Source organism: Eumetopias jubatus, unplaced genomic scaffold (assembly GCF_037043125.1).
Source record: "Eumetopias jubatus isolate StellerSeaLion01/CBP00866 unplaced genomic scaffold, mEumJub1_p1.0 scaffold_11, whole genome shotgun sequence".
Taxonomy (NCBI): Eukaryota; Metazoa; Chordata; class Mammalia; order Carnivora; family Otariidae; genus Eumetopias; species Eumetopias jubatus.
The window spans coordinates 117128916-117153648 of NW_028274817.1; the positions used below are offsets into that span (position 1 = coordinate 117128916).

Genomic DNA, 24733 nt, shown 5'->3' on the forward strand with positions numbered 1-24733 from the left:
CTCAGAGCTGAAGTTGAGAAAAGTCCAAGTTTCAGTGGCCAGAAAGAAATCTGCAAGCAATAGAGGGGAAAGTTCAGGTTGCTGACCTGATGGCTCCTTATGGTGTTGATCCTTTGAGGGGTGACTTTGCTAAACCTTCAGGTGGAGGTAGAGGTCATATTTCCTTTCCAGATTTATTTTTCCCACAAAAGGCAAAACAGAAGCTACAAAGTACCCCATTAGCTGGCCAACTGGGGAAAAGGAACAATTTCTTTCTGCCTTTCCCCCAGTACTCTTAAAATGCACACGAATTCTGGGGCGCCTGGCTGGCTCAGTTGGTAGAGCACGCAACTCTGGGCCTTGGGGTCATGAGTTCGAGCCCTACGCTGGGCATGGAGATTACCTTAAAAAAAGTTTTCCTTTAAAAGTCTTTAAAAAAAAAATGTACATGAATTCCAACATCTGTCTCTCAGCCGCAGCAACGACTATGGAAGGGTTCTGCAGGAACACCCCGGGTGTGGGTGGGTGGGGGTAGGAGGGATAAGGCGGAGCATGGATGCGGAACCAACTTAGCCGTTCATCAGGGGAGATTTCAGGAAGGTCTGCAAGTTTCCAAACACAACAAACAACCCTGGCCTAACAAGAGAGAAGAATAACAACCCCACCTCACTGGAGGGCCTTCTTTACCTGTGTCACACCACAGAACACAAAAGAGTAAAATCTAAATACCATTATCTCGGTCCGCGGGATTCCAGTCAAAGCCATCCTCTATATCCTGTTTCCAGTCACAGACCCCATGGTCAAAGCTGCAGTCAACTGAGATATTTAAATCTGCTAAGAAAAAGGGTACATTTCATAATCATTAAGAGTATTAGAAACATGTCTAACATTTGGAGCTTTGGAAGGCCACGCCATGTTTTCAGTTGCTGTCGAGCACTGAGCGAAGCTACTCCAAGGTGTCGCTGCCTCGGCCACCATTTTGTTTGGCCAAACAGCCTACAGGAGCCTAAAAGTGACCTTTGTCCCTCATGCGAGGGCCAGCCCTAGATCTAGAGCAGCCCGCCGAGTCACAGGGAAATGTAAGTTCTTGACAGGACTTGCCAACAGCTCTTGTGATCAACAGTCCCCCCTGTCTCCCAGGGCCATCCCTTTAGGGGACCCTAAGGGTGCACTCCTTAGATAAGACTCCCTTGGAGCTCAACAACATCCTGACCTTTCTGGTTTGAGTTGACCGATCCAGCTTCAGCCCGGGGAACCCCAAAGTACTCTGCACACGAACACTAATAAGGGCATGTGCCCCAGGTCCTGTCTCTCTCTCTTTAAGCACCCTGCCTCGACTTCCCCGTGTGGCCCTTGACGTGCGCCATGATCCTCCAGGACCTGTGAGTAATAAACTTCTCCATTTCAATTTCCCTTGTGGTCTCTTGTTGAACCATCTGGCACTGGGGGGCTCCACTTAGCAAATATTAATTTAACAAAGTCAGAACAACTGTGTGGAGTACAGATCATGCCAAAGGGAATGGCCTTAAGGACAGTGTCAAACCAGATACTCTGTTTCAATTTAAATCTGTGAAGTCCTTCTGGACAAATTCTGTTATGATCTTTAAAAAACGACTTCCTGTATCCATGCTCTTCACAATATAACTTTGTAGCACCATCCCAGCACTTAAGTCTGGCCCGGCCTCGTGACTTTCCTCGGACAACAGAATACAGAAGTGAGCTGAGCCAGTCCTGAGCCTAGACCTCAAAAGGCCTGTGTGCTTCCACTCGATTCCTTGGAACCCTGCCACTGCTTCATGACAACAAGCTTGGCTGGCCTGCTGGAGGGTGAGACACCACCTGGAGCGGAGCGGAGTCAGCCCTGTTGTCTCAGTTGAGGCCTCAGGTACGTGAGAGAACACACGTAAGATCAGCCACGTCACGGAGGCGGCCCACGGCTGACTACAGGCACATGGGTAAGCCCCACCCAGACCAGCCCGGTCGGCACTACCCAGCTGGTCCAGACTCATAAGCAAAAATAAATATTTATTGCTGTAGGCCACTGAGGGTGTGCGGTTTTTTATTACGCAGCACTATTGTGGCAATGGGTGATGGACACTGGAACTCGGGTCCGGAATTTAGTACGTGGTAATTTTCATGTTGTGGGCCCTCAGGTGTTGCAGCTGAAGCAACTGTGTCATTTTCTCCCATCTTCAAATAAATACTATCTGCCTCGACCCATCACTCCAGGTGTCAGGCAGGAGTAATGGAGAGAAGACAGCCTTCCTAAATTGTTACCACGGGTGCTAATCACATAAAGGCCTACTGTCATACTGACACTGTGGGTCAAGATGTTCGGATTCTTCCCTTGGGTGTTTAGGAATGAAGCCGTGATTCATAAACAATCATCTCATCGTACGAAGACATTAAAATGATATGGGACGTTGTCGAAGAGCATACGCTTGAGAGAAAGTATTACTTACCTTTGTGTTCTAATCTGGATGTTCCAGGTTTTCCGTGGACCAGAACCAGACCCAATTCACCTGCTTCATTCACCTTAGGGGCTAATAAAGAGCACTTGATCAGTTAAGAAAAACCCTGAACCTTCACATGCCAGGAAGGAAATGAATGACTGACTGAACAAAGAGTTTTATCATGTATTCTAATCATAGAATATGTTAGAGCACAGTTTCCTTAACGTTCCCAAACCATTCACGTTGGTTCCACTTTCCTCGTCTAGAGCATTGTTTTCCAAAGATGTCCCAAGCATCTACGCTAGTAACCTGTCCCTTCTCACCAGGCTTTTGAAATATACTTTCTTGAGATTTTCACTATTAGAGGACACAATGTCATTGATATGGTAGTTCTTGGATAGGTGGGCTTGGGTGTACTTTTCATTTGGTTAGATCTAACAGCCATGGAACCAAGGACAGACAAGGCCAAAAACGGAGGCAGCAACAAATGCCTAGCAAGAAAGAAATACGAAGTCTCAGCGTGGGGATGTGGGGGGATTAATAAGGAAACCGCCCTGGAGGGGCTGAGACTTATGGTGGGGTTCCACAGAGTGACCAGTGAGAAGGGCATATAACCTCCAGTACATGGAGAAAACTTAAGCTCTTCTATAGAATGTTCCTCCCTACAACTGTCATTTGGGCTTTTTAAATTGTAGCCACAGAACTATGAAATCCCCCTTGCAATGAGTGGGCCTGTCAAAAGTGCCTTTAGGAAGTAAATACGCAGCAGCTGGCAGATCCACCTGGATCCGGGGGCTCTCTGGTTTTGGGGCGCGCTGCGTGGACAGCCAGGCAGCCAGACAACTATGCTTGTAGGGCAAGCAAGTGTGCTTGGTGGGGAGCAGAAAGAGGGTCTGCATCAAACAGGAACAGCCCCCCGGGGGGAAGGGGAAAGGACTTATCCTCCTTGTTTCCCACAGCAGCAAATTTGATTTGGGATCTGCAGAAGATGTTGATTTCCACACCTTACAGACAGCCCAGCTTCTTAAGGATCAGCACCGAACCTAATTTTGCTTCAGGCACGAAGCTGTCTTCTTTCACTTGCCAGGAGAAGTCACAATTCATTTTTCATAAAATGTGTAAACTAACAAAAGTGTTACTCACAGAACACATCTCCTCGAAGGCTTTCCTCCCGCTCCACGTGGTTTTTCAGGGCTTTCTCATTTTTTTTCTCTTCCTCCAGGCCCTCTTTCTTTCTCTCTTCATTCTGTTTTTTTCCTCCATTAGAGTTCCTAGCTCTGGAAACAGTCTCTTCAGAGTTGAGGGGCCACAAGTTAACCTTAGGGGCAGGAGTTCCAGAAGGTTCTGTGATGACATTTTTAATTTTTACCTTCTTTTTCATGTTTTTGTGAGCCAGCAACTTCTTGATTCTGTCTTTGATGACACCACGTGCTCTGAGGACTTCCTTCACAGAATTTTCAGGGATAACTAAAATAAACAATAAAGGTGGGATGTTTCCCAGTGGCCGTTAATTAGGTCACTTGTGAAAAATGGAGCATTTAAAGTGCAGTAAACAAATGCTTCCAGAATCAACCCACATGAGGCTCTACCACCCGATATTTTAATTGTTTTTGAAGTAGGCTCCACACCCAACGTGGGGCTTGAACTCACAACCCTGAGATCAAGAGCCGCATGTTTTACCAACTGAGCCAGCCAAACGCCCCACTACCACTTGGTATTTTAGGAAGAACTGTATTTGCATCCATTTAAAGCAGTTCCAATGTTATGGTAGTATCTTAGCTACCTTTCGTTAGAGGACACACTTTTGCTTTGCTTCAGAAATTACTACAATGAAATAAATAGCTGCTCCTCCCAAGGTGGGCTACAGATCCCATAGTGATGGATTTTCCAGGGTCCTCTACTCTTTCTGCATTCATACTGGTGTTCTTCAAAGCTGGTGCTGTCCGGGCAACCTACCGATTTGTCCAAGTTTGACGTTCTAAGATTACAACCATAGCGATAGGTTGAACCATATAAATTGCCAATAAATGGGTCACTTAGAACCTACAAAAATGGTGATTTATGGTTCAATCTATACAGACCCAATTTTTCTTCCCTGTTCTCTCTCCCCTTTGAATCTCTTCACCTCAATCGACTATCTAAAACCAAATGATTTTACTTATTGAATATTTAGAGAGGCTTCTGTATTTACTATCTTATACTCATTTTTTATTTCTCACCGCTAAATTAAATTGCTTTTAGAAATGCAGTTCTAAAAAATATAAAATAGGGCGCCTGGGTGGCTCAGCCTGTTAAGCATCTGCCTTCGGCTCAGGTCATGAACCCGGGGTCCTGGGATTGAGCCCCGCGTCGGGCCCTCTGCTCAGCGGGGAGTCGGCTTCTCCCTCTCCCTCGGCCCCTCTCACCTGCTCGTGTTCTCTCACTCTCAAATAAATAAAATCTTCTAATAAAATATATATGTGTGTGTGTGTGTGTGTGTGTATATATATATATAATAAAATAACACACTTCCAGGTTGATTCCTCTTACCCCGCATGGACCAATGTCCCGGGGCAGAGGGCGGGGGGCAGAATGTTTGTGTGGAAGAATGCAAGAAGTAGAAGAATGGTCATTTAGCCTAACACCTTTGTTTTGTAGATGAGACAACTGGGTAATGTTGGGTCACTTGCCTAAAGTCACTCAGCGACGAGGGGCAAGGTTAGAATTTGAGGGTAAGAAGATGAACGACTCCTTTTCCAGTCCTATTTCCATGGCAGGTTTATTCCTGCTTTAGGGTTAAGGGTTACTTTTCTACAGACTGGTTCAAATTCCTTGAGATCTAGAGTCCAAAGATACATGCCCTTTTTCCAGGGATCTACTCATGATAATTAAGAATATCCAACTGATATAAAAAAAAAAAGTAATTTTTGGGCGCCTGGGTGGCTCAGTTGGTTAAGCGACTGCCTTCGGCTCAGGTCATGATCCTGGAGTCCCGGGATCGAGTCCCGCATTGGGCTCCCTGCTCGGCGGGGAGTCTGCTTCTCCCTCTGACCCTCCCCCCCTCGCATGCTCTATCTCATTCTCTCTCTCAAGTAAATAAATGAATGAAATATTTTTTTTAAAAGTAATTTTTATTTTATTTTTTTAAAAGATTTTATTTATTTATTTCTTTGACAGAGGGAGAGAGCACAAGCAGGGGGGAGTGGCAGGCAGAGGAAGAAGCAAGCTACCCGCTGAGCAAGGAGCCCCATGTGGGGCTTGATCCCAGGACCCTGGGATCATGACCTGAGCTGAAGGCAGACACTTAACCAACAGAGCCACCCAGGTGCCCGTAAAAGGTAATTTTCAAAGAATTGAACAGACTGATCTTTAAAATCAGATATATTGTCTTTTTATAAAATATCTAGGCATGTGCCAGTCTAAGACTAGGCAAGAAATGGTCTAATAACACCTGAACCAATTCACTCAATTCTACTACTTGGACATAGTTTACAGGAAAATGAAATAAGGGAGTAGACATTAAGTTCAGTGCCTATAAACAATGCTAGAAAAATAAACCGGATTGGGATTTTATTAGAATATTTTTCTTGGCAATCTTCTAATCTCTTCTCCCACTCAGTTCCTTCTCCATCATTTGGCCGATTCAGTCTGTACCAAAGTGGTAGAAAAATAAACGAGAAGAAGTCTCCAATATTTGGGATAATCAAAAGAAGAAGGAACAACGCTTTGAAAATATATATGCTCTTAATTAACACATTGCTTTTACTTTGAAATCAATCTAAAGCTGTTATGGCAAGAACTGCATTTCCTTTTTCAACAAAATGTTCTAGCTGTTTATCAGTGTGACAGTCTGTAGTCATGGGTTGGAAACCAACTACTAGTAATACAAGTAATGCATCATTACTCATTTTCCTGACCTTCCGATGGCCTGCTTTAGCTTCTTTGCAAGAGGCTGCATGTTAAGTTTTGATTGTAAGGTGCTGATCATATGGACCTTCCTCTGGAGGTCCCACTGTGTAATTTTGTTGACGGTTCCCTGAGTCTTTTCCCAAGACCTCACATGAAAAATTAACAGGAAACACCCATTCTCTGGAAATTTCCTTCATGCAATCAGTAACCTAAAACTAAGGACCTTTACTAAATAATGGGAAGAGAGTTTCAACCCACATCAGGCAAACCTAAACATCTGCTTTCAGTTTCTGCTTTGAAGTTTCCATTTTTTCCAATTGAAAAAAAAAAAAAAATCAAACCATCACAACCTCTGTGGTGTCAACAATTCCACTGCTTTAGGATGTAAAAAGAGCTGGGGCAAGGGATAAAAGCTAGGCATGTACATGACTGTGAATGGATAGATGTGGCTTTATCTAGATATTGCTGTGTCAAACTTAACGGGTGATTGTTCCTCTTAAACATTTCTTGATTAATGCATCATCTTTGTGAGAATATAAACACGTGGGCGTAGTTACAGTAGGAGGGTCATTGGCACCTTTGGGGATTGCGGACCTAAAAACGGGGAATTCCAGAGTTTTCAGACTCACAGGCCAGTCTCCTGTAAATGAAGTTGACAATTTCTCTTGGGAGAGATTTGAGAGTTCTCCAAATATCCACTCTGTCAAAACTTCTACCTACCTGAAAATCTTAACTTTAGAGAAGATCACTATGATGTGAGAACATCTTTCCCAAGACGAACAGGACTCTGACATTTCATTCACCTGGGCTTGGTTCATCAGATGATCTCTAATAACCTGGCAGGAGAAACGTTCTTCTCATCCGAACTTTGCACACAGTGCTGGGAGGAGAGGCTTAATCATGGGTGAGGAAGGTACTGTAGCATGGGACCCAGGAAACAGGGCGGGGCTAGGATGGCGAAAGGCTGAGCCACGGCTGGTTGTTGCGAAAGGGCCCACAAGAGGTCTCCATCTCTGAGGAGTAGCCACAGTCATGGACACACCTAGCCTGTGTTTAAGCACACATCCCCGGAGCCCAGTTCCCTTGTTTTGACTCCTAGCTCTTGCCTTCTCTGGGCATTTGTCCTCAAACCAATATTTAACCCCTCTTTGCCTCAGTTTGCCCATTTGTAAAAGTTGGGACAAGAATACGGTTTTTATGAGGTTTAAATGAGCAAATACATGTCAATTACTAAGATTAGTGCCTGACATATATTTGGCCTATTTGCATTTATTTATTTATTTATTTTTAAAGGTATTTTATTTATTGTTTATTTTTAAAAGTATTTTATTTATTTATTTATTGGAGAGAGGGAGGGAGGGAGAGGGAGAGAGAATCTGAGGCAGACTCCGTGCTGAGCACAGAACCCAATGAGGGACTCGATCCCACAGCCCTGAGTTCATGACCTGAACCGAAACCAAGAGTCAGACGTTTAACCAACTGAGCCACCCAGGCGCCCCTGTTTGCTATTATTTTTAAAATTCACCACCAGAACGTTTAAAATCTTTTACTGAGTTAAAAAGATATTTTTTCCAGGCCATACCTCCAAGCTTCTAACATTTATACTATAATCGAAGAAGCAAGTTGGAATGGCCCATTGTAGCAACACCTGTGATCTTGAATATGTGGTCTATAAATGGAATTAAATCAGAAGCACATTTCTAATGACCGAGGAAACTGCTTTTAATGGGAACAATTGTTGAATTCTGGTAAAGAAGCCATTGCCACTACCACTCCTAGTACTAGTGCACGATTATTGAGCATTTAATATAATCTTGGCTGGAACTAAACCCTTTATGTGGACATTTATTTATTTTGTTGGGATCATTTCATGTAAATATCAAAAGAATATTAAGGGCCAGATACCATTATCTTTATTTTGCAGATGTGAAAACTGAAGCACTAAAGGTTAAATCGAGTTTGTTTACAGCCCACGGGTAGCAGGCCAGGGAGCCAATAGTCAAGCCAAGGTAATGTGATTCCAGAAGCCATGCTCCTGGTAACAAAATGACATCGTTTCCATTCCTAAATTGACTTACTGCCCAAGTTGGGTAATACTGAAGTTTTGATTTGGTTAGAATGAGTAGAGCTACTGTCAAATTAAGACCAAATTATCTAACAGTGTATTACCAATACTCACATATATTAGACCAGGAAAAAAACATACATGTCTACATTTAGGGTACTCCTTCCTCTGGGTACATATGAGCATAAGGATAATCTACTAACTCCTCTTTTTTTTCCTTGGGGACGGGGGAGGAAGAGAGGGAGAGAGAGAATCTGAGGAGAATCTGAGATCATGAAATCAAGAATCAGACGCTTAACAGACTGAGCCATTCAGGCGTCCCCTAACTCCTCTTCTGTATTGCAACAGAGAGTCTGGACTTTTGCAAAAACAATGAACTCATAATAAAAGTTGCTATATCAGTGCTGTATATTATGTAACAGCAATTCATGTGCATACAAATGTATTTTACAATATAACATTTTAAAATGCTGCATGCTAATTGGATGGGATTCTCAATTTTGTTTGCATGACTTTCCTATGCACTTAAGAATGAATTTGGGGCCGTCCTTTAAGCAGTGTGGTTAAGAACCTGTTAAGATCAATTTTCAACAGAGACATGGCTATCTATTTTACAAAGAATCAAAGCAGAATGGAAAGGGCTGGACAAATAATACAGTGAACGACCCAAAGACAGTTTTCTCTTTTAAATAAACACCCTGGTGAGAGATGAAAGAAAAAAATTCAGCTGCAGAATGGGTAGTAACAAAATGAATGGTTTCAAGGTATCAAACAGAACATTGGGAGGAATTTGAGGTTTCAAAGAATAAAGAAAAATTTGTTTTACCCAAGAATATGCCTAAAGCTGGAGGGTCAAAGAAAAACAGAAGTCTTCTTGACATAAGAATGGGTAGTAACAAAATGAATGGTTTCAAGGTATCAAAGAGAACATTGTGAGGAATTTGAGGTTTCAAAGAATAAGGAAAAATTTGTTTTACCCAAGAATATGCCTAAAGCTGGAGGGTCAAAGAAAAACAGAAGTCTTCTTGACATAAGAAATGTTTGTGTTGAGGTGAGATTTATAATTTCAAAATGCTGCGGGACAATATAGAAAATGTGGGCTGCGAAGAGCTATCGTGCTGCATGCTTAGGGACGTTGCCTTCATTTGGACATGAATAACACATTGTGGGGGTGCCTGGGTGGCTCAGTCAGTTAAGCCTCTGACTCTTGATTTTGGCTCAGGTCATGAGCTCAGCGTCAGGAGACTGAGCCCCACGTTGGGCTCCACGCTTAGCGGGGGAGTCTGCTTGAGAGTCTCTCTCTCTCCCTCTCCCTCAGCCAGCTCACATGCTCTCTAAAATAAATAAATAAATAAATAAATAAAATCTTAAAAAAAAAAACACATTGTGGTTTCAAGGAGGTTCAATGATCAGGAAGGAAGATGATTCCAGGTTTACTCTGGGCAGTTCTTGCTTTGATTCTTAGGCCTGGGGCCAGGGGTGGGTATGCAGAGGTGAGTTGCTCACTTTCTGAGACAAGTGTTTTCCTGAGGCATCTCTTTTGTACGCACAGCATTTGTGCATCTACCTTCACAGAATTTCAGATTAAAGAGTAGCTGGCCCTTAGCACACAGCTCTTTGAAATGGCTCGAATATCAATAACCATAACTAACTTTATTGATCATCTACTATGCGCTCAGGTGAACTAAGGTCTCTAACTATATTATCTCAATTCGAATCTCGCAATGCACTTGCGAGGTACCTGTCCTAATGAGTGTTCCCCCAAGGAGAACCTGAACCAAGGGCTTGGGTGCAGGGGGTTTATTTGGGAGGTTATCCCAGGAAGCAGGCGTGGGGGAAGCAGGAGAGCAAGACAGGGAGGGGGAAAAAGCTAAAGATGGTGCCTCACTGGGCAGGAAGTCACCGTCAGTGAGGGGCTCAGTCCTGCTGGGGACATCTGGGGGCCAATGTAGAACACAGCTCAGAACCGTCCCATCCTGCGACCATCTGGGGTATTTATCCAGACCCCTGGTGCCCACTGGTTGAAGGCTGCCCTTGCAAAGGGGCTGAGCAGTACTCTAGAGAAAGCGCAGGGCCACGGGCAGGGAGCCCGCGGCACTGGGGCTAAGGATCCGCATGGAACTGTCCACTCTGCCTTGCTGAAACTAGGGAGCGTCCAGAGACTGGGGCCTGGCTCGTCACAAGCTGCACAGGAGGAAATTGAGTTTGGAGAGGTTAAGACAACTTACTAAAGGTCACAGCCAGGAGAGGGCAGAGTTCAGATTTAAATTCAGGCTTTCCTAGGTCCTGAGCCTCAGCTGTTGACCATTACCCCAAACGGCCCAAGACAAGTGAGGCTGGAATATACATGTTCACATTTGGTGGCATGAAGGAGCCCTTGACCATCATCCAACAGAGAACGATGATTTACTCAGTTTCCTCTCTGGGGGCCTCTCCACATTACGCATCCCTCCTCCCGATCCACCCATGCACAGCCCTGCACAGTCAGCCAATCTCTCTCTGTCTTTGAATAAAGTTCCAGAAGGAGATCATGAGCACACAGTGCACAGAGGGATAGACACCACAGCATCGAGTTGCTGGAGGCTGAGCGGCTCTGTAATCCCACCTCTAGCCCAAGGCAGGAATCCTGCCAAGGGCCAAGAGCAAAGAGCCGGGCCTGGAAGGCTGTGTGGTGGAACGTGCCCCTTGGCAGGGCTCCAGGGTCCACTCTCAGATACCTGGCCGTCATTCGTAAGAGAGAATGTAGCCTCCACCTTGCTCCTCGTCTCCACATTGCTCCTAGTCCACTTTGGGAAGTCGTTTTTTTTTTTTTTTTAAGATTTTATTAATTTATTTGACAGAGAGAGACACAGCGAGAGAGGGAACACAAGCAGGGGGAGCAGGAGAGGGAGAAGCGGGCTTCCCGTGGAGCAGGGAGCCCAAGGCGGGGCTCGATCCCAGGACCCTGGGACCATGACCTGAGCCGAAGGCAGGCTTAACCGACTGAGCCACCGAGGCACCCCTGGGAAGTCACTTTTATTTCACAGTCCTTCAAAGATCTACAGGCACCATTTATACTTTTCCACACTGTTTCTTCCAGACGAAATGCTGCCCAGTTCTTCTAGCATTCCTCAGAGAATGTGATCTCCTGATTCCTCTTCCTTCCCTACACACTCTCGTCCAGTGGCACTCAACCACAGCCCACGGGGTACTGTGAACCTTTACGCCTCTGCTGCTCAATGTCTGTCATGGTGCAGACACCCTGTTTTTGCTCTGCTGTGTCCTCAGGAGCACTGGCTGCCTGAGGGCACAGGACAGGTCAAGGCACAACCTGCAGCCATACGTGTTGGAAGACGTGGGGACTCTGCTAAGGGGTCCACAGGAGAGTGGAGTCGGGGCAGTGAACAAATCCAGGCACACGATGAGCCAGTGCTAAAAGGGACAAGAGCAGGGGCGCCTGGGTGGCTCAGTCGTTAAGCATCTGCCTTCAGCTCGGATCACGATCCCGGGGTCCTGGGATCGAGCCCCGCATCGGGCTCCCTGCTCGGCGGGAAGCCTGCTTCTCCCTCTCCCACTCCCCCTGCTTGTGTTCCCTCTCTCGCTGTGTCTCTGTCAAATAAATAAATAAAATCTTAAAAAATAAATAAATAAAAGGGACAAGAGCAGCCAGATAAACCTGCTCGGGTCATGATCCCGGGGTCCTGGGGTGGAGCCCCGCGTCGGGCTCCTCGCTTAGCGGGAAGCCGGCTTCTCCCTCTGCCTCTGCCCCTCCCCCTGCTCGTGCTCTCTCTCTCAAATAAATAAATAAAATCTTTAAAAAAATGTGAATCTAGGTTTGAGGATGACAGATAAAGTGACATTAGCTTCATCACACTTTCCTCCGGTTGTGTATTCTGGAGGAAGTTTGGATTCATGTGGTTAAAAAGTTTGTGGTTCTAAGGCACTGACGCTTTAGGATTGCTTGTCACTGCCACCATAACCTACCCCATCCTGACAGATAACATCTGCAGAGCGCCATTTGTCCTTAAAGCTTATTTTCAGTATTTGAAAGTAAGTTGTGACCAGAGAAATATCCAGAACCTTTGCTGGTCTTTAAGCTTAGTGCCCACAACTTCAGTGAGTAATGAAGATGTGGTCCGATTAGCAGAGAAGACAAGACTGAGGCAGAGTGAAACTTTCGAACACTGCATGCACACACTATCACCCGTGCATGCAGACAGACAGACAGACACAGGGAGAGAAATGAGGGAGGAAGGAAGGAGATATGTAGAGAACGCTTTAGCGAGAATAGCTAAGACGCCATGAGCAAACGCCACTTACCGGAACACTGAAGTCCATTGCCTTTATATCCCTGCTTGCATTTACACTCGAAGGATCCTTGGGTATTGAGGCAATTGGCGTAGAGGCTGCACGTATGGGTATTCATGGCACATTCGTTTATATCTAAAAATGTGAACGTTCCCGTGAACAACTTTGTGGCAGCAGGGCTTGCTAAAAGACTATCCCTTACTTACCGTAAGACTACCACTTGAGCAAATCCAGGGCCAACCACTCAACACTGCCAAACCAACCGAGTGGGGCCTGAGAAGTGAGAGGTGTTCAAAACGCCCGACGCCTTGGCCCAGAGCCCGGCCTTTGCCTGACACCAGCACATGCAGAGCTGGGGGGCTCCCTGCAGCCCGCCGCCCCCACGGCATCTCGACTACTCATCAACACTACCGAAATCTGTAAGACGTTCGGGTTTTTTAATTTTTTCATCCGTCTAATTCAGAATTAAATAACAGTACCAGAAAATAAATTCTACACGTGGAAGGGCTTGGGACTCCTAACCAACAAAAGATAAGGGGGCGCCTGGGTGGCTCAGTGGGTGAAGCGTCTGCCTTTGGCTCGGGTCATGGTCTCAGGGTCCTGGGATTGAGCCCGACGTCGGGCTTTCTGCTCAGTGGGGACTCTGCTTCTCCCTCTCCTCTGCCTGTCTCCCCAGCTTGTGCTCTTTCTCTCTGAAATAAATAAAAATCTTAAAAAAAAAAAGGATAAGGTGGGCTATGAACCATTGACATCATCTGAATTCATCAGCATTTTGTTCAAAGGCTGCCAGGAGCAGGGTCAGGCTGGTCTGAGCTCGTCTGCTGGATGGAGACCAGGAAAGTTTGCCGAATCCTACCCGAGTGAGAAGTTCATTAGCCAGAAGCTCTTCTCCGTCTCACCCGCTCTCCACGCTTTGGGAGACGTACGCACACAAAATAGTCCATTGTTTTTAATTTAGCCACCAAAGGAGCTCAGATGCTGATCTTAATCACTTAGAATCACCAGATGTGTTTCTCTTGGAAGCTCTCCATGTGCATCCCTCCCTGTCCAGTGGAACATCCTAGGTATCAGCGAACAGGCTTCTTCTCCCGGATGGGTCTGCAGCAGGGCCTGGGGGCCGAGCCCACAAGAAACATGGATTTTATGAGCCTGTGTAGGCCAGCCTTTGCGTTTAAAAAGATCTGAGTGAAGAGCTGTGGAGGCTTCACGAGATGGTTCAAAACCCTGGAACCAACCGTTGCCACAACATGGTTTCACAGGACATGTCCTGGGATACTCTGGATGGAGGGTTGAGAGAAATCCTACTTTCCCCCCAGCCCATTAGCGTTCCCCGTCGTACACACGTTTGCTCCACATTTTACATGAAGAGGCATCTACAGGGAGCCTGCATCTCCCTTCACGGTAGGGCAGGCCCCGTCCTGCGTTACATCAAGGGCAATGTGAGTGCGTCCCAGGGCTCCCAAACACCCCCCTTCACTTGCTCATTCAGTCTTGGAATCCCTTCACTGAAGACCAAAATATTTTATTTCACACTGAGGCACAGAATCTTATCAGAGTAGCTTCGGTGACCCGGAAAGGGCATATTTTAGGGGATTTGGACCTTGAACCATGACAGGGCCGAACGAGGAAAGAGCACGCACCTTCATCTCCCTCACACATTTTTCTAAAGCCTGCCCCGAAGGACACTGTTATGAACAGATCACTGAGATCAAGATCAAACAAACCTTTTTATTCTTCCTTTTGTGCTTTATTGTTCCCATTTTTAGATATGTATCCGGGGAATCAAACATTAAAAAGAAAACCAACCGAATTTTCAACAAATCCACAAAAATCATCTCTAGATATTTGAGGTATTTCCACAAAGCAGAACTATATCTCCGACAGCCCCTTACTTTAGACTTTTACTGACCCGGCTTCACCTAATTCCTCTCACCAGAGTTCCCTAAAAGCCAGAAACAAACAAACAAACAAACAAACAAACAAAAAAGTGACCTCTTCTGTATTGTCCAAGTGGTCAGTACAGTAGACTGTTCAACTACTAGACTGAATTGACATCCAAATACCTGTAGACAAAGCCTACAGGTTTGGCAGGGAGAGGGCAAAAGGAAAATGTGCCACCGACTCTTACCTACGCAGTCATATCGGCCCCTGACATATTTCAGTTCGAAACCAACATGACATTTGCAGTAGTAGCTGCCAAACGTGTTCACACATCTTCGATTATAAGGGCAGACAGCTTTACCGGAGGCACATTCATCGATGTCTGGGAGGTAGAACCAGAAGGTGTCAGTGATAGCAAGAGAAGCGCTCTCCCTCCAAAACACACACACATGCACATGCGCACACCCACGTACACAGTTTCTCTGGTGGAAAACTCTGATTATTCTGCTGCCTACATCACACCCCCCGGGAAGTGTTCTAGATGCCCTCAGCACACTCACAGCTCCTCCTTTATGTGTTTCCGTCACGTTGTACATATCATTTTCGAGACATCAACTCACTGTCTTGTCGCTACTCACATCCCCATCTCTCCTGGGGCAGGAAGTGGATGTCTGGCACTTGGCACAAAGACATGACATGCTGTTGTTGATGGAATTAATATTTCTCTGGCTATGTGTATTGTATGGCGTATACAACTTTTGAAAACCGAGTCAGGTAACTACGTGTTAAGCAAACCGGATACACACTTTCGATGTTGTCTTCTACAGAAGAATTATTTCATCGGTCAGCTCCCCCACGGCTCCCACGATACTGACCCAAATACCAGAGACATGGTTTCCTACAACTGCACTTAAACACAGATTGTGGGTCAAGTGTAATGATGCTGTGATGCAACTTGGGCAGACAAGAGGCTTCCCTGCTTTCCTTGAGAGTCAGGTTACTGAGGGGCTGGCAGCTATGCTGACCCAAATACCCAGACTCGGGCTTTGCTTTTACTTTAAAATGATAAATCAAATACATGTTTTATGTTGTTAATTTGGACCTGTGGTTAAACATGCAAGTTGGTGCTGTTCTTATTGTTCTCTTTGCATTCTTAAAATACTAAATACGTGTTGGGTTGACCAAAATAATTTTTCAGGGACCACTTTCATGTAGATCATCTTTCCCTTCAAATCAGAGCTGGGTAAAAATTGACTTCAGTTTGGTCAAGAACGAGCCTTGTCATATAAATCTAATTTCACCGAGGAATGCTAAACCCTGTGAATCTAATTAAATCTGATTACTCTCAAAGAGCAGGGCCAAAATTTTAATTGTACAGGGATTTTTTTTTAAAAGTATTTCACTGATTTAGGACCTATTTGGCTGAACTTTCTAAATGCAGCTTATCAAGGTATGAACATTTGGGATAAATAAGCGTCCAGCGCTGAGAAATGTTTCTACTTCAGTAAACGGGTAAGAATATTAAATTGCACAGATATTTGCTTAAATAAAAAAGATCAACAACTCGTTCAACATTCTGATTTGGTTTGATATCCCTTATTAATGCTATGTGCTCACTTGCATGTAAGTACAGAAGGATGAGTATATACAGTTTGGTTACTGAACATAATTCCAATCCACAAGGGAACTAAAGCCGAAAGTGTTGCATCAGTCACTGAGGGCGCCCTGTGGGGTGCCCCACCCATCGCCCTTGGCATTCAGTGTGTCCGTACCTGCCTAAGGCTGCACCCTGTGGCATCCTGCAGTGACCCTCACCCAGGCTGGGCTGGCTGTGCCGGGGAGTCAAGGTTCCAGAGCAGTGTCCCTCCCCCAGTCAGTAAAGAACAGGAGTTGGTGCTTAAATCCCCAGCACCCTTGACCCAGGAGGAAAACTTGGAAGCAGCTTCCCCTGTCTCCTAGAGGGGCACAGATGCTTAACCTGCTCCTTGAACTCAGCCTGAGCTGGGGCCTTCCCTCACCTCCTCCTCAACCAGTGTTCCCTGGGATCACCTCCCAAATCAACTACTTGCTCAGGGTTAGCTTCTGCGGGGCCCAAAACTAAGACACAAAATAAGACAGGGGAGAGCAAGAGGCAAAGCTCTAATCCATTGATTTGATTAAATTCAAAGCTATAAATGAGGGCTCTATCTCAAACTGAAATGTTTTGGAATACTTTAGAGCAACCTTTAAAGACAATGGGAAGCTGGTTACTTGCTACCTTAAACAACGTCAAAAGGATATATTATTCTCAATAGTCTTAGATCTAAAAACGAAAAATACATAAATACATTTTTGTAGGAAAATATTAGCTGGAACCCAAAATGGAGCCCAATGGCCCTTGGGGTTTCATTCACTGAATGACAGTAAGTAGCAGGTTTCTATGGTAATTGAAGTGAAACATGCAGGGTAAATATACTAAAATAAAATTACCTTTATCCTTTTTCCACTAGGGCATTAGACAATCCCAAAGTAACAGAGAAGTGTACTAGGGCATTAGACAATCCCAAAGTAACAGAGAAGTGTTCTTTCTAGCATCCCAAAGTGTGTCTAGAGTCTATGTGGCCAGTCGGCTCAGAAATGGGCAGAAATCTCTACTTTCAGTCTAGTCAACAAGCAGATTGTGCTGAATGACAGAGAAGGAAATCAGTAGAGGGGGAAGGAGGAATGGAGGCGAGCCGGGCTGCCCTACCTATACAGACTCTCCCATTGGGGGCCAGGCGCAAGCCCGAGGACGGACACAGACAGCGCGGCCCCTCCTCCGTGTCTTCGCAGGCGTACTGGCAGCTCGTCACGGCACACGTCCTGGAGTCTGAAAACGTACGCAAGCGTTAGCCTTCTCCTCCCGAGCCGATAAAAAGCCCTCAGTGAGAAAGGATCTCTGCGTTCTAGGACATTCGGTGTCATATATGGGATGTATTACAGGATGAGCATCACTGTCTGAGGCCCAAATGGGTCTGGGCAAGGGTGGTGTCTTGGTGGCGCCACGGTCTCTTCTGTGGGCCAGTGTGTTAAATTTGCCTGTCTTTAGGTCGGGCAGGCACCCCTTGGTTACCAAAGGCTGCATCCTCTCTCCTCTTGTACATTCTCTCATCACGCCTTTATGTCACCCGGCTGGCCTCTCTAGGCGGAAATGCAACCTCTGATGGAGATCATCAATCTGAGTCGTCAGGGGGACAAAATCCATTCTACAGATCTCTCCATACATACCCAGCCTCAACGAGAGCCACTCAAGTCGCGAGACCTGGTCATTTCCATGCCTGTATTAAAACGTGGCAAATATGACTGACTGGCTACCCCAAAGCCATCCTGGACCCCTTTTCCTCTCGCCACTCCCATCACTGAGGCTGGAAAGCCAGTTACTTGTCTTCATCCCAGCTTCCCTTGCAGCAACGATGGGTGGCCATAGGACCCAGCTGTGGCCAAAGAGATATAAAGATAAGTCTGCTGGAGGGAGCGGGGCTTCTGGAAAAGATGCTGCTGCATGATGAAAGGGACAAGAGTGAAAGAGTCATTCATTCACTGGCATCACTCCTCTCCCCTTTGTCAGGCCTCCCTTAAATGTATGTGTGATGTCTGGAGCTGGGGCAGCCATCTTGTGACTACGAGGTCACAAGCATGAGCATAAAATCAGTACCCTGAAAATGGCAGAGAGTGAGTCCTTACTGAGCTGTTCTGGAACTGCCTGCCTCCAGCTTTTTAGGTAAATGAGATAATTTAGGTGGATTTTTCTGTCACTTGTTGCTAAACACAACTTATCTCACAAAAATGCATTTCCTTAGCAGGAGTCTACTATATATGGATCACAGGTGTCTCCAACAGGGAAGTGCAGTGAATACGCTCTCCCTTTATCCAGTGCCATCCATAATATGCCGATCACCCAGCGGGACAAAAGAAACTGCCAGGAACCAAGTGAAATAAAATCAGGAGAGGGGTCCGGGGCTCCCTGGATGCTTTGAGCTCTAAACAGGGAGGCCCGAGCAACCCTTTCACGTACAGAAATAGACAAAGAAGGTACACACATCAAGGTAATAGATACAGACATCAAGGTAATATAACAAACACCTACCAGTGATAACATTTCCCCTTTATTCTCTTTTCTCTTTAGTTGCCTTCTTTTAAAATTAGTCTTCAACATTTCCCTAATCCTGTCCTTCCATTTGGGAAAACATACCTTTTTTGGCACTGACTGGGCTTTCATGGAATGTTTCAAAACATCCATTAGCATAGATCTTTTTAAAAATGTTAAGCGATCAGTATAAAAGCCTAGATAGTGGTTCCCGTGATGGGGTATGGAGGGGCGGGTTCTGGTAAAATTCCCCTTGGTAGTGGTTACATGGGTGCTCGCCTTATAAGAATTCATTCAACTACATATTATGTTATATATAACATCATATATATTATATACATATTTGTCTCTTAATTTATAACAATCAGGATTTTTTAAAAAGATTTCGAGTGTCTGCTTTATCTCTTAAGCCTTCTTGCCAACAGAGGATCTAGGTGACTGGTGGTGTTGGGGCCCTTTGCCAAGGACGGAAAACACAAGGACAAGTCAGGGGAGCAGCAAACCATGCACTAGCCAAGACTGTGTAACTGTCGCAAAGTCCCAGATGGGCTAGGGAGTCCATAACTCTGTAACCCTAGGAAGCTAGCAGCAGCCATAAGCTTCCAGGTTTGGTGGGGGCTACGGTACAAAGGAAAGAGAGATGGGAGGGGGGAAGAGGGGAGGAAGGGAGACAGGCAGGGAGGGTGGGTTTGCCTTTCAGCTGCAATATTAAACCTGATTTGCTCTGGATAAATGAGTGGGTATACTCTTACCTCCCACGGGACATAGGTTTCTCTTTATCACAGAAGGGCTTTTCTTTTTCGGGAACGTGAATCGGAATGTTATTTCCAACGAGAGTCACTAATCTTTGAGCATGGGGCAAGGGGCGTGAGAAAGGCAGCTGGTGGGAAGAACTGATGTCCCAAGATGGAATTTAAACGTTATCACCTCCCTAAAACAACATGCTTATTTTCATGAAGAAACCCCATACGCGCTGCATATATAGAGAGATAGAATTTATTTTTCTCCCCAATTAGCCTCTTTCTTTAAAAAGCAGCTATCCAGAATAGGCAAATCCAGAGAGACAGAAAGCAGATTAGTGGGTGAGGTGGGGGGGGGGCTGGCGAGGAAGAATGGGGAGTGATTGGTAATGGGCACAGGGTTTTCTTTTGGGGTGATGACGATGTTCTAGAATTAGACAGTCGTGACAGTTGTACAGCATTGTAAGTGTACTAAATGCCACTGAATTGTACGGTTGAAAATGGTGAATTTCATGTTATATTTATTTTACCATGATTTAAAAAAAAAAAATCTAGTCTATGACAAACATCTAGTCTACGGCAAACATCTAGTCTCAAAGGATGAGCATGAGCAGCCTGGCCATTGGAACTTACTTGCACATGTGGCATCTGGCATGAGCATGTGGCCGCCGAGGCAAAAGCACTTGTAGCTCCCGTGCGTATTCACACACCGGTGTTGGCACGGCCGGGGTTTTACTCCACACTCGTTTACATCTGCAGGGGGCAGGCAGAACATGAAGAGAGGCTAACTGGATCAGGAAACATCAAGATGGAGAGTTGCATTGGCTTCCCTGGATCCCACCGATGGGGGTGGGTACACAGGGCAATGACTCACCTCTTCTCCAGTCATCAGTAAAACCCCATTCTGAAGGAGTAATGACGATGTGGGGGCAAACAGGACAATCATGCACCGGCGGAGGGGAGGCAAATGGGCACAACCACTTTGGAAAACTCTTTGGCAGAATCTACTGTAGCTAGAGACATGGATACCCATGACCTAGCAATTCCACTCCTGACTAGATCCCCAACGGCAACGTGGATGTGCGCCCACCAAGAAAACACGTACTAAAATGATCACAGTAGCAGTATTCTTAACAGCCCCAAGCTGGAAAGAACCCAAACATCTCCCAACAGAGGGCAGGAGGGATGACTTGTATACTCGTGCAAAGGAATACTACACAGCAATGAGGCTGAACACACTATAGCTCCAAGGCACAACGGATGAAGCTCACAACCACGAGAGTGAGCGGAAGAAGCTGGAGACAAAGGAGTACGTTAAAAATCAGGCAAGGGGCGCCTGGCTGGCTCAGTCAGTGGAGCATGCAACTCTCGATCTCGGGGTTGTGAGTTTGAGCCCCACATTGGGTGTACGGATTACTTAAAAATAAAATCTTAAAAAAAAAAAAAAAAAAAAGCCAGGCACAGGGGCACCTGGGCGGTTCGGTCAGTTAAGTGTCTGCCTTCCGCTCAGGTCATGATCCCAGGGTCCTGGGATGGAGCCCCATGTCGGGGAGTCTGCTTCTCCCCCTGCCCCTCTCCCCATTCATGCTCTCTCAAATAAATAAATTAAATCTTAAAAAAAAAAAGTCAGGCACAACTAATTTGTGGTGTAAAAGGTCAAGATAGAGCTCCTTGGGGGTGGGGGGCAAGTCACTGGAGGGGAGCAGGAGGGGTCTCCAGGAAGGCTACTGAGTTTCTGTTTCTTGGTTATGTGTGGATGGATTTGAAAATTCATTGAGCAGTACACTGTTGATATGTGCACAATTCTGTGTGTATAATACTAGAATAAAAGGCTAGAAACACAATTTAGATACTTTAGCCTTTAGTACTGTCCCAGGCTGCCTATGACAGGTGCCCACAGCGATGCCTCCTTTCAGTTGTTCCTGTTTTGGGCAGCCCCACACCGACTAACTTGTGTTGGCTCACACCCTTCCAGAGGGAGCCCTGACAGGCAGCTATCGGCGGTGAGGCTGTAGGACACCATTTAAGCCTGGGAGGCTACACTCTCAATGCCAATAATGGTTATCTCCAGGGGCTAAGACTGGGGGTGACTTTCTTCTCTGTGTGTCTGTTTCCTAAAAAGAATCTAAATACTAAGAATGAATGACTTTTTGGGGCACCTGCATGGCTCAGTCAGTTGGGCGTCTGCCTTCGGTTCAGGTCATGATCTCAGGGTTCTGGGATCAAGCCCCACGTGGGGCTCCCGCTCAGGCTGAGTCGGCTTCTCCCTCTGCCCCTGCCCACCCACTCATGTGCTCTCTATCTCTCTCAAATAAATAAAAATATATTTTTTTAAATTTAATTTTCTTCATTTATTTGACAGAGGGAGAGCGCATACAAACGGGGGAGGGACAGAGGCAGAGGGAGAAGCAGGCTCCCTGCTGAGACAGGGGAGCCCAACAAGGGACTCAATCCCAGGACCCTGGGATCTTGATCTGAGCCGAAGGCAGACGCCCAACTGACTGAGCCACCCAGGTGCCCAAATAAATAAAATCTTTAAAAAAAAAAGCGATCATGGGTAGAGGAGCTTATCTTTGGAAATGTGGTCAGTGTGGGTACCTCATGGCTTAACTCCTTCGAGGAAGATACAGAAAGGAGAAAAGAGTCAAATTCTGTGTAAGACCAAAATTCAGCAGGGAAACAGGCCAAGCGTACCCTTGAAAATAGAGGAGTGGCTGCTTTCGCCTCTGACAAGGACCTTGTACAGGAATTTTCTGACGTCTTAGTGGGACATTTGAAAGCTCTTCGTCCATTGCTTATCCCCTCTACTCTACCTTCTCCTGCATGGGTTCTAACCCCTTCAAAAGGGGGAACCGGAAAAAGCGAATTGGACATTAATGGGAAATCCAGGAATACCCCATCCCTTGGCCCTAACTCAGAGGTGACTCATTCGTCATGTGGAAGAAGGATTTGGGGGGAAAGACAGCACAGGGGAGGGCTGAGGCCTGTCACCATTAATGGATAAGGACTTTGCTCATGCCACCCAGGGGCCAGGAAAGCTGCGGGAGGGAACAGAAAGTCCCGAAACTGAGCCAACTAGACCACTCCCTCGACACTAATATTTTACCGGGAATTGAAAACCAGCATGAAAAATATCTTCTCTCTTCCAAACCTCTGCAGAAGATATGTTGGTACAGAATCCAGGACGATACAGAGAAACAGGTTTTCTGGTGTGAATCCCCTCTGGTAAGGGACGTGCTGGGTCATTACTTACGAGAGCACAATCCTTGATGCACCTCAGTCAAGCAGGTGGGTGAGGTTCTCAGAAGCACCCTAGGGTGCTGGCCTCTTCTGGTGGTGGGACAGCAGAGACTCAGAGAGTCGCCTCTGAGCTGCAGGGCTGGTAGCTATTTCAGTGTATGCGGCCAACCTCGGGGCTTGGCAGTGAGGCCTGGGGGTGGCACAGTGGAGTGGCTGCCTGCCCATCTCTGGGACTCCATCCTTCCCTCCAGAAGCCCGGCAGCCCCAAGGACAGCTGAACTTGATGGGCTGCTCTCAGCTCAACTGCATTATCGGACTGTGGACACTTAATTACAGCAGGCTTCTTCATGCCCGGGTCTCTTGGCCTCAGCCAAGAGTCAGACCATTCTCTGCGGTGGGGGCCGCCCTGCGCACTGTAGGAGGCTGAGCAGCCTCCCTGGGCTCCACCCACCGGATGCCAGGAGCACCCCCAAACGTCTTCAGACCTTGCCAGATGTCCCCTGGGGTAAGGTTCCCAGATTGAGCAAACAGAAATACGGGATGCCCAGTTAAATTTGAATTTTAGATAATTAACTGATACTTTTTTAGTAGACGTGTGTCTCGTGCAATATTTAAGACCTACGCACTCTATAAAATTATCTGCTGTTTCTCTGCAATTTAAATCAGAACTTGAGATCTATATTTTATCTGGCAACTCTTTCTGGGGAATAAAATTGCCCAAGTTGAGAACCACTGTGCTCAACAGTATAAATACACTCTTCAATATCTTCGGATAAACAGCTTATGATAAGTCCTAAAGTACGTTTTAAAATATGTCAATTATAATAAAAACATGCATGTCATTCAACCCAACAATTCTATTTTCAGACGTTTATCCTATAAAAATACTCAAAGGTGCAAGAATATGTGTAGAATGATGTCTGACTTAGCACAGCTTGTAATGGCGAGAAATTGGAGACAAGGTAGGCGAGAGTGGTTAAACGAAGTATTTTTTACACAAACGATAAAAGCGTTTGCATCGGGGCTGAGGATACAGCCTTAAGAAGCACGAGCTAACTCTGTATGTGCTGACCCACACATGCAGTAAGAACGGACCGACCCAGAGAAGGGCCCTTCAGGGATTGAGGACAAAGTGTTCACACTAGTTCAAGGAGGGACCGGGGGGGAGGAGGGGGCGGAAACTCCCACTTTTTAATTTATATCCTTTTGCATCTTTGGGGGTTTTTTTTCAGTAAAAACTATGCATTACTTTGGTAGTGGAAAAACACGATGAAAATCATTTTAGAAAAAAAAGTTATTTGACAGGAGAAAAAAAAGGCCTTTGATCTGGCATCTTAACAACAATATTGGAATGACTTTTATATTTTTCTAGAAGAGACTGATTGAGAGACCTAGGTCTGAAACCCTTTTATCTGAAGATTCGACTTACAACCTACAAAATGGCAGGCACGGGAGTGTTTGTCACAAACGCTGCTGCAATGATTGCATAGCTTCTGAGAGCTCTGGGGTACGTTTGTATTTGGACCCCAGCGTGTAGTACTGACCTTGACTGCAGGTTTTCCCGGTGTATCCTGGAAAGCATCTACATTTGTTTGGTCCCACACACGCACCAAACTTGCATCCAGGTTCACACGTAGCTGTGGAAGGGAAAGGTGTTTTGACGGTAAAAGAACAGGAGTACGAGCTTATCCAAGTTTATCATAACTTTGCTTAGCACTGCCATGCCTCCAAGTGACATTCAAAGGAAAACAAAGCCTCCCAGACCACAGTCAGCTAGTTTTGCATATAAACACAAAAACATTTAATAAAACAAGTGCAATGTGGGAGCTGGAAGGGACTCCAGAGCCATCCTGGGTCAAGCGCCAAGGTCCTCCTTCTTTCTGTCACTGGCCTCTTTTTTGTCTTCCATATTTTCTCTCCTAGTTCGCTTTTGAATGATCAAACTCTATTTTTAAAGCTGTGTGTGATCAGTCAAAATGATGGAGCCACAGAGGGCAGGCAGGGAGGTGCAACTTCCAGCCCTAAGGATGGGAACTAGAAGCATCATGAGGAGGCAGAGGATGGCGGCATGATGTGTTTCTTCTGGGCTGTTGTG

At 45.8% G+C, this 24733-nt stretch overlaps 1 protein-coding gene across 1 annotated transcript in view; it reads right to left on the bottom strand.

The window, feature by feature from the left end:
* Positions 1 to 24733, bottom strand: part of EGFL6 (EGF like domain multiple 6) — a 58930-nt gene that overhangs the window by 9281 nt on the left and 24916 nt on the right. Inside the window, exons 3-10 of the mRNA XM_028115106.2 lie at positions 24183 to 24275; positions 20032 to 20151; positions 17282 to 17401; positions 14801 to 14935; positions 12685 to 12807; positions 3576 to 3899; positions 2442 to 2522; positions 709 to 813 (exon numbers count right to left, since the gene is read on the bottom strand). Coding sequence (XP_027970907.1) covers positions 709 to 813; positions 2442 to 2522; positions 3576 to 3899; positions 12685 to 12807; positions 14801 to 14935; positions 17282 to 17401; positions 20032 to 20151; positions 24183 to 24275 — 1101 coding nt within the window. The remainder of the gene's footprint in view (positions 1 to 708; positions 814 to 2441; positions 2523 to 3575; positions 3900 to 12684; positions 12808 to 14800; positions 14936 to 17281; positions 17402 to 20031; positions 20152 to 24182; positions 24276 to 24733) is intronic.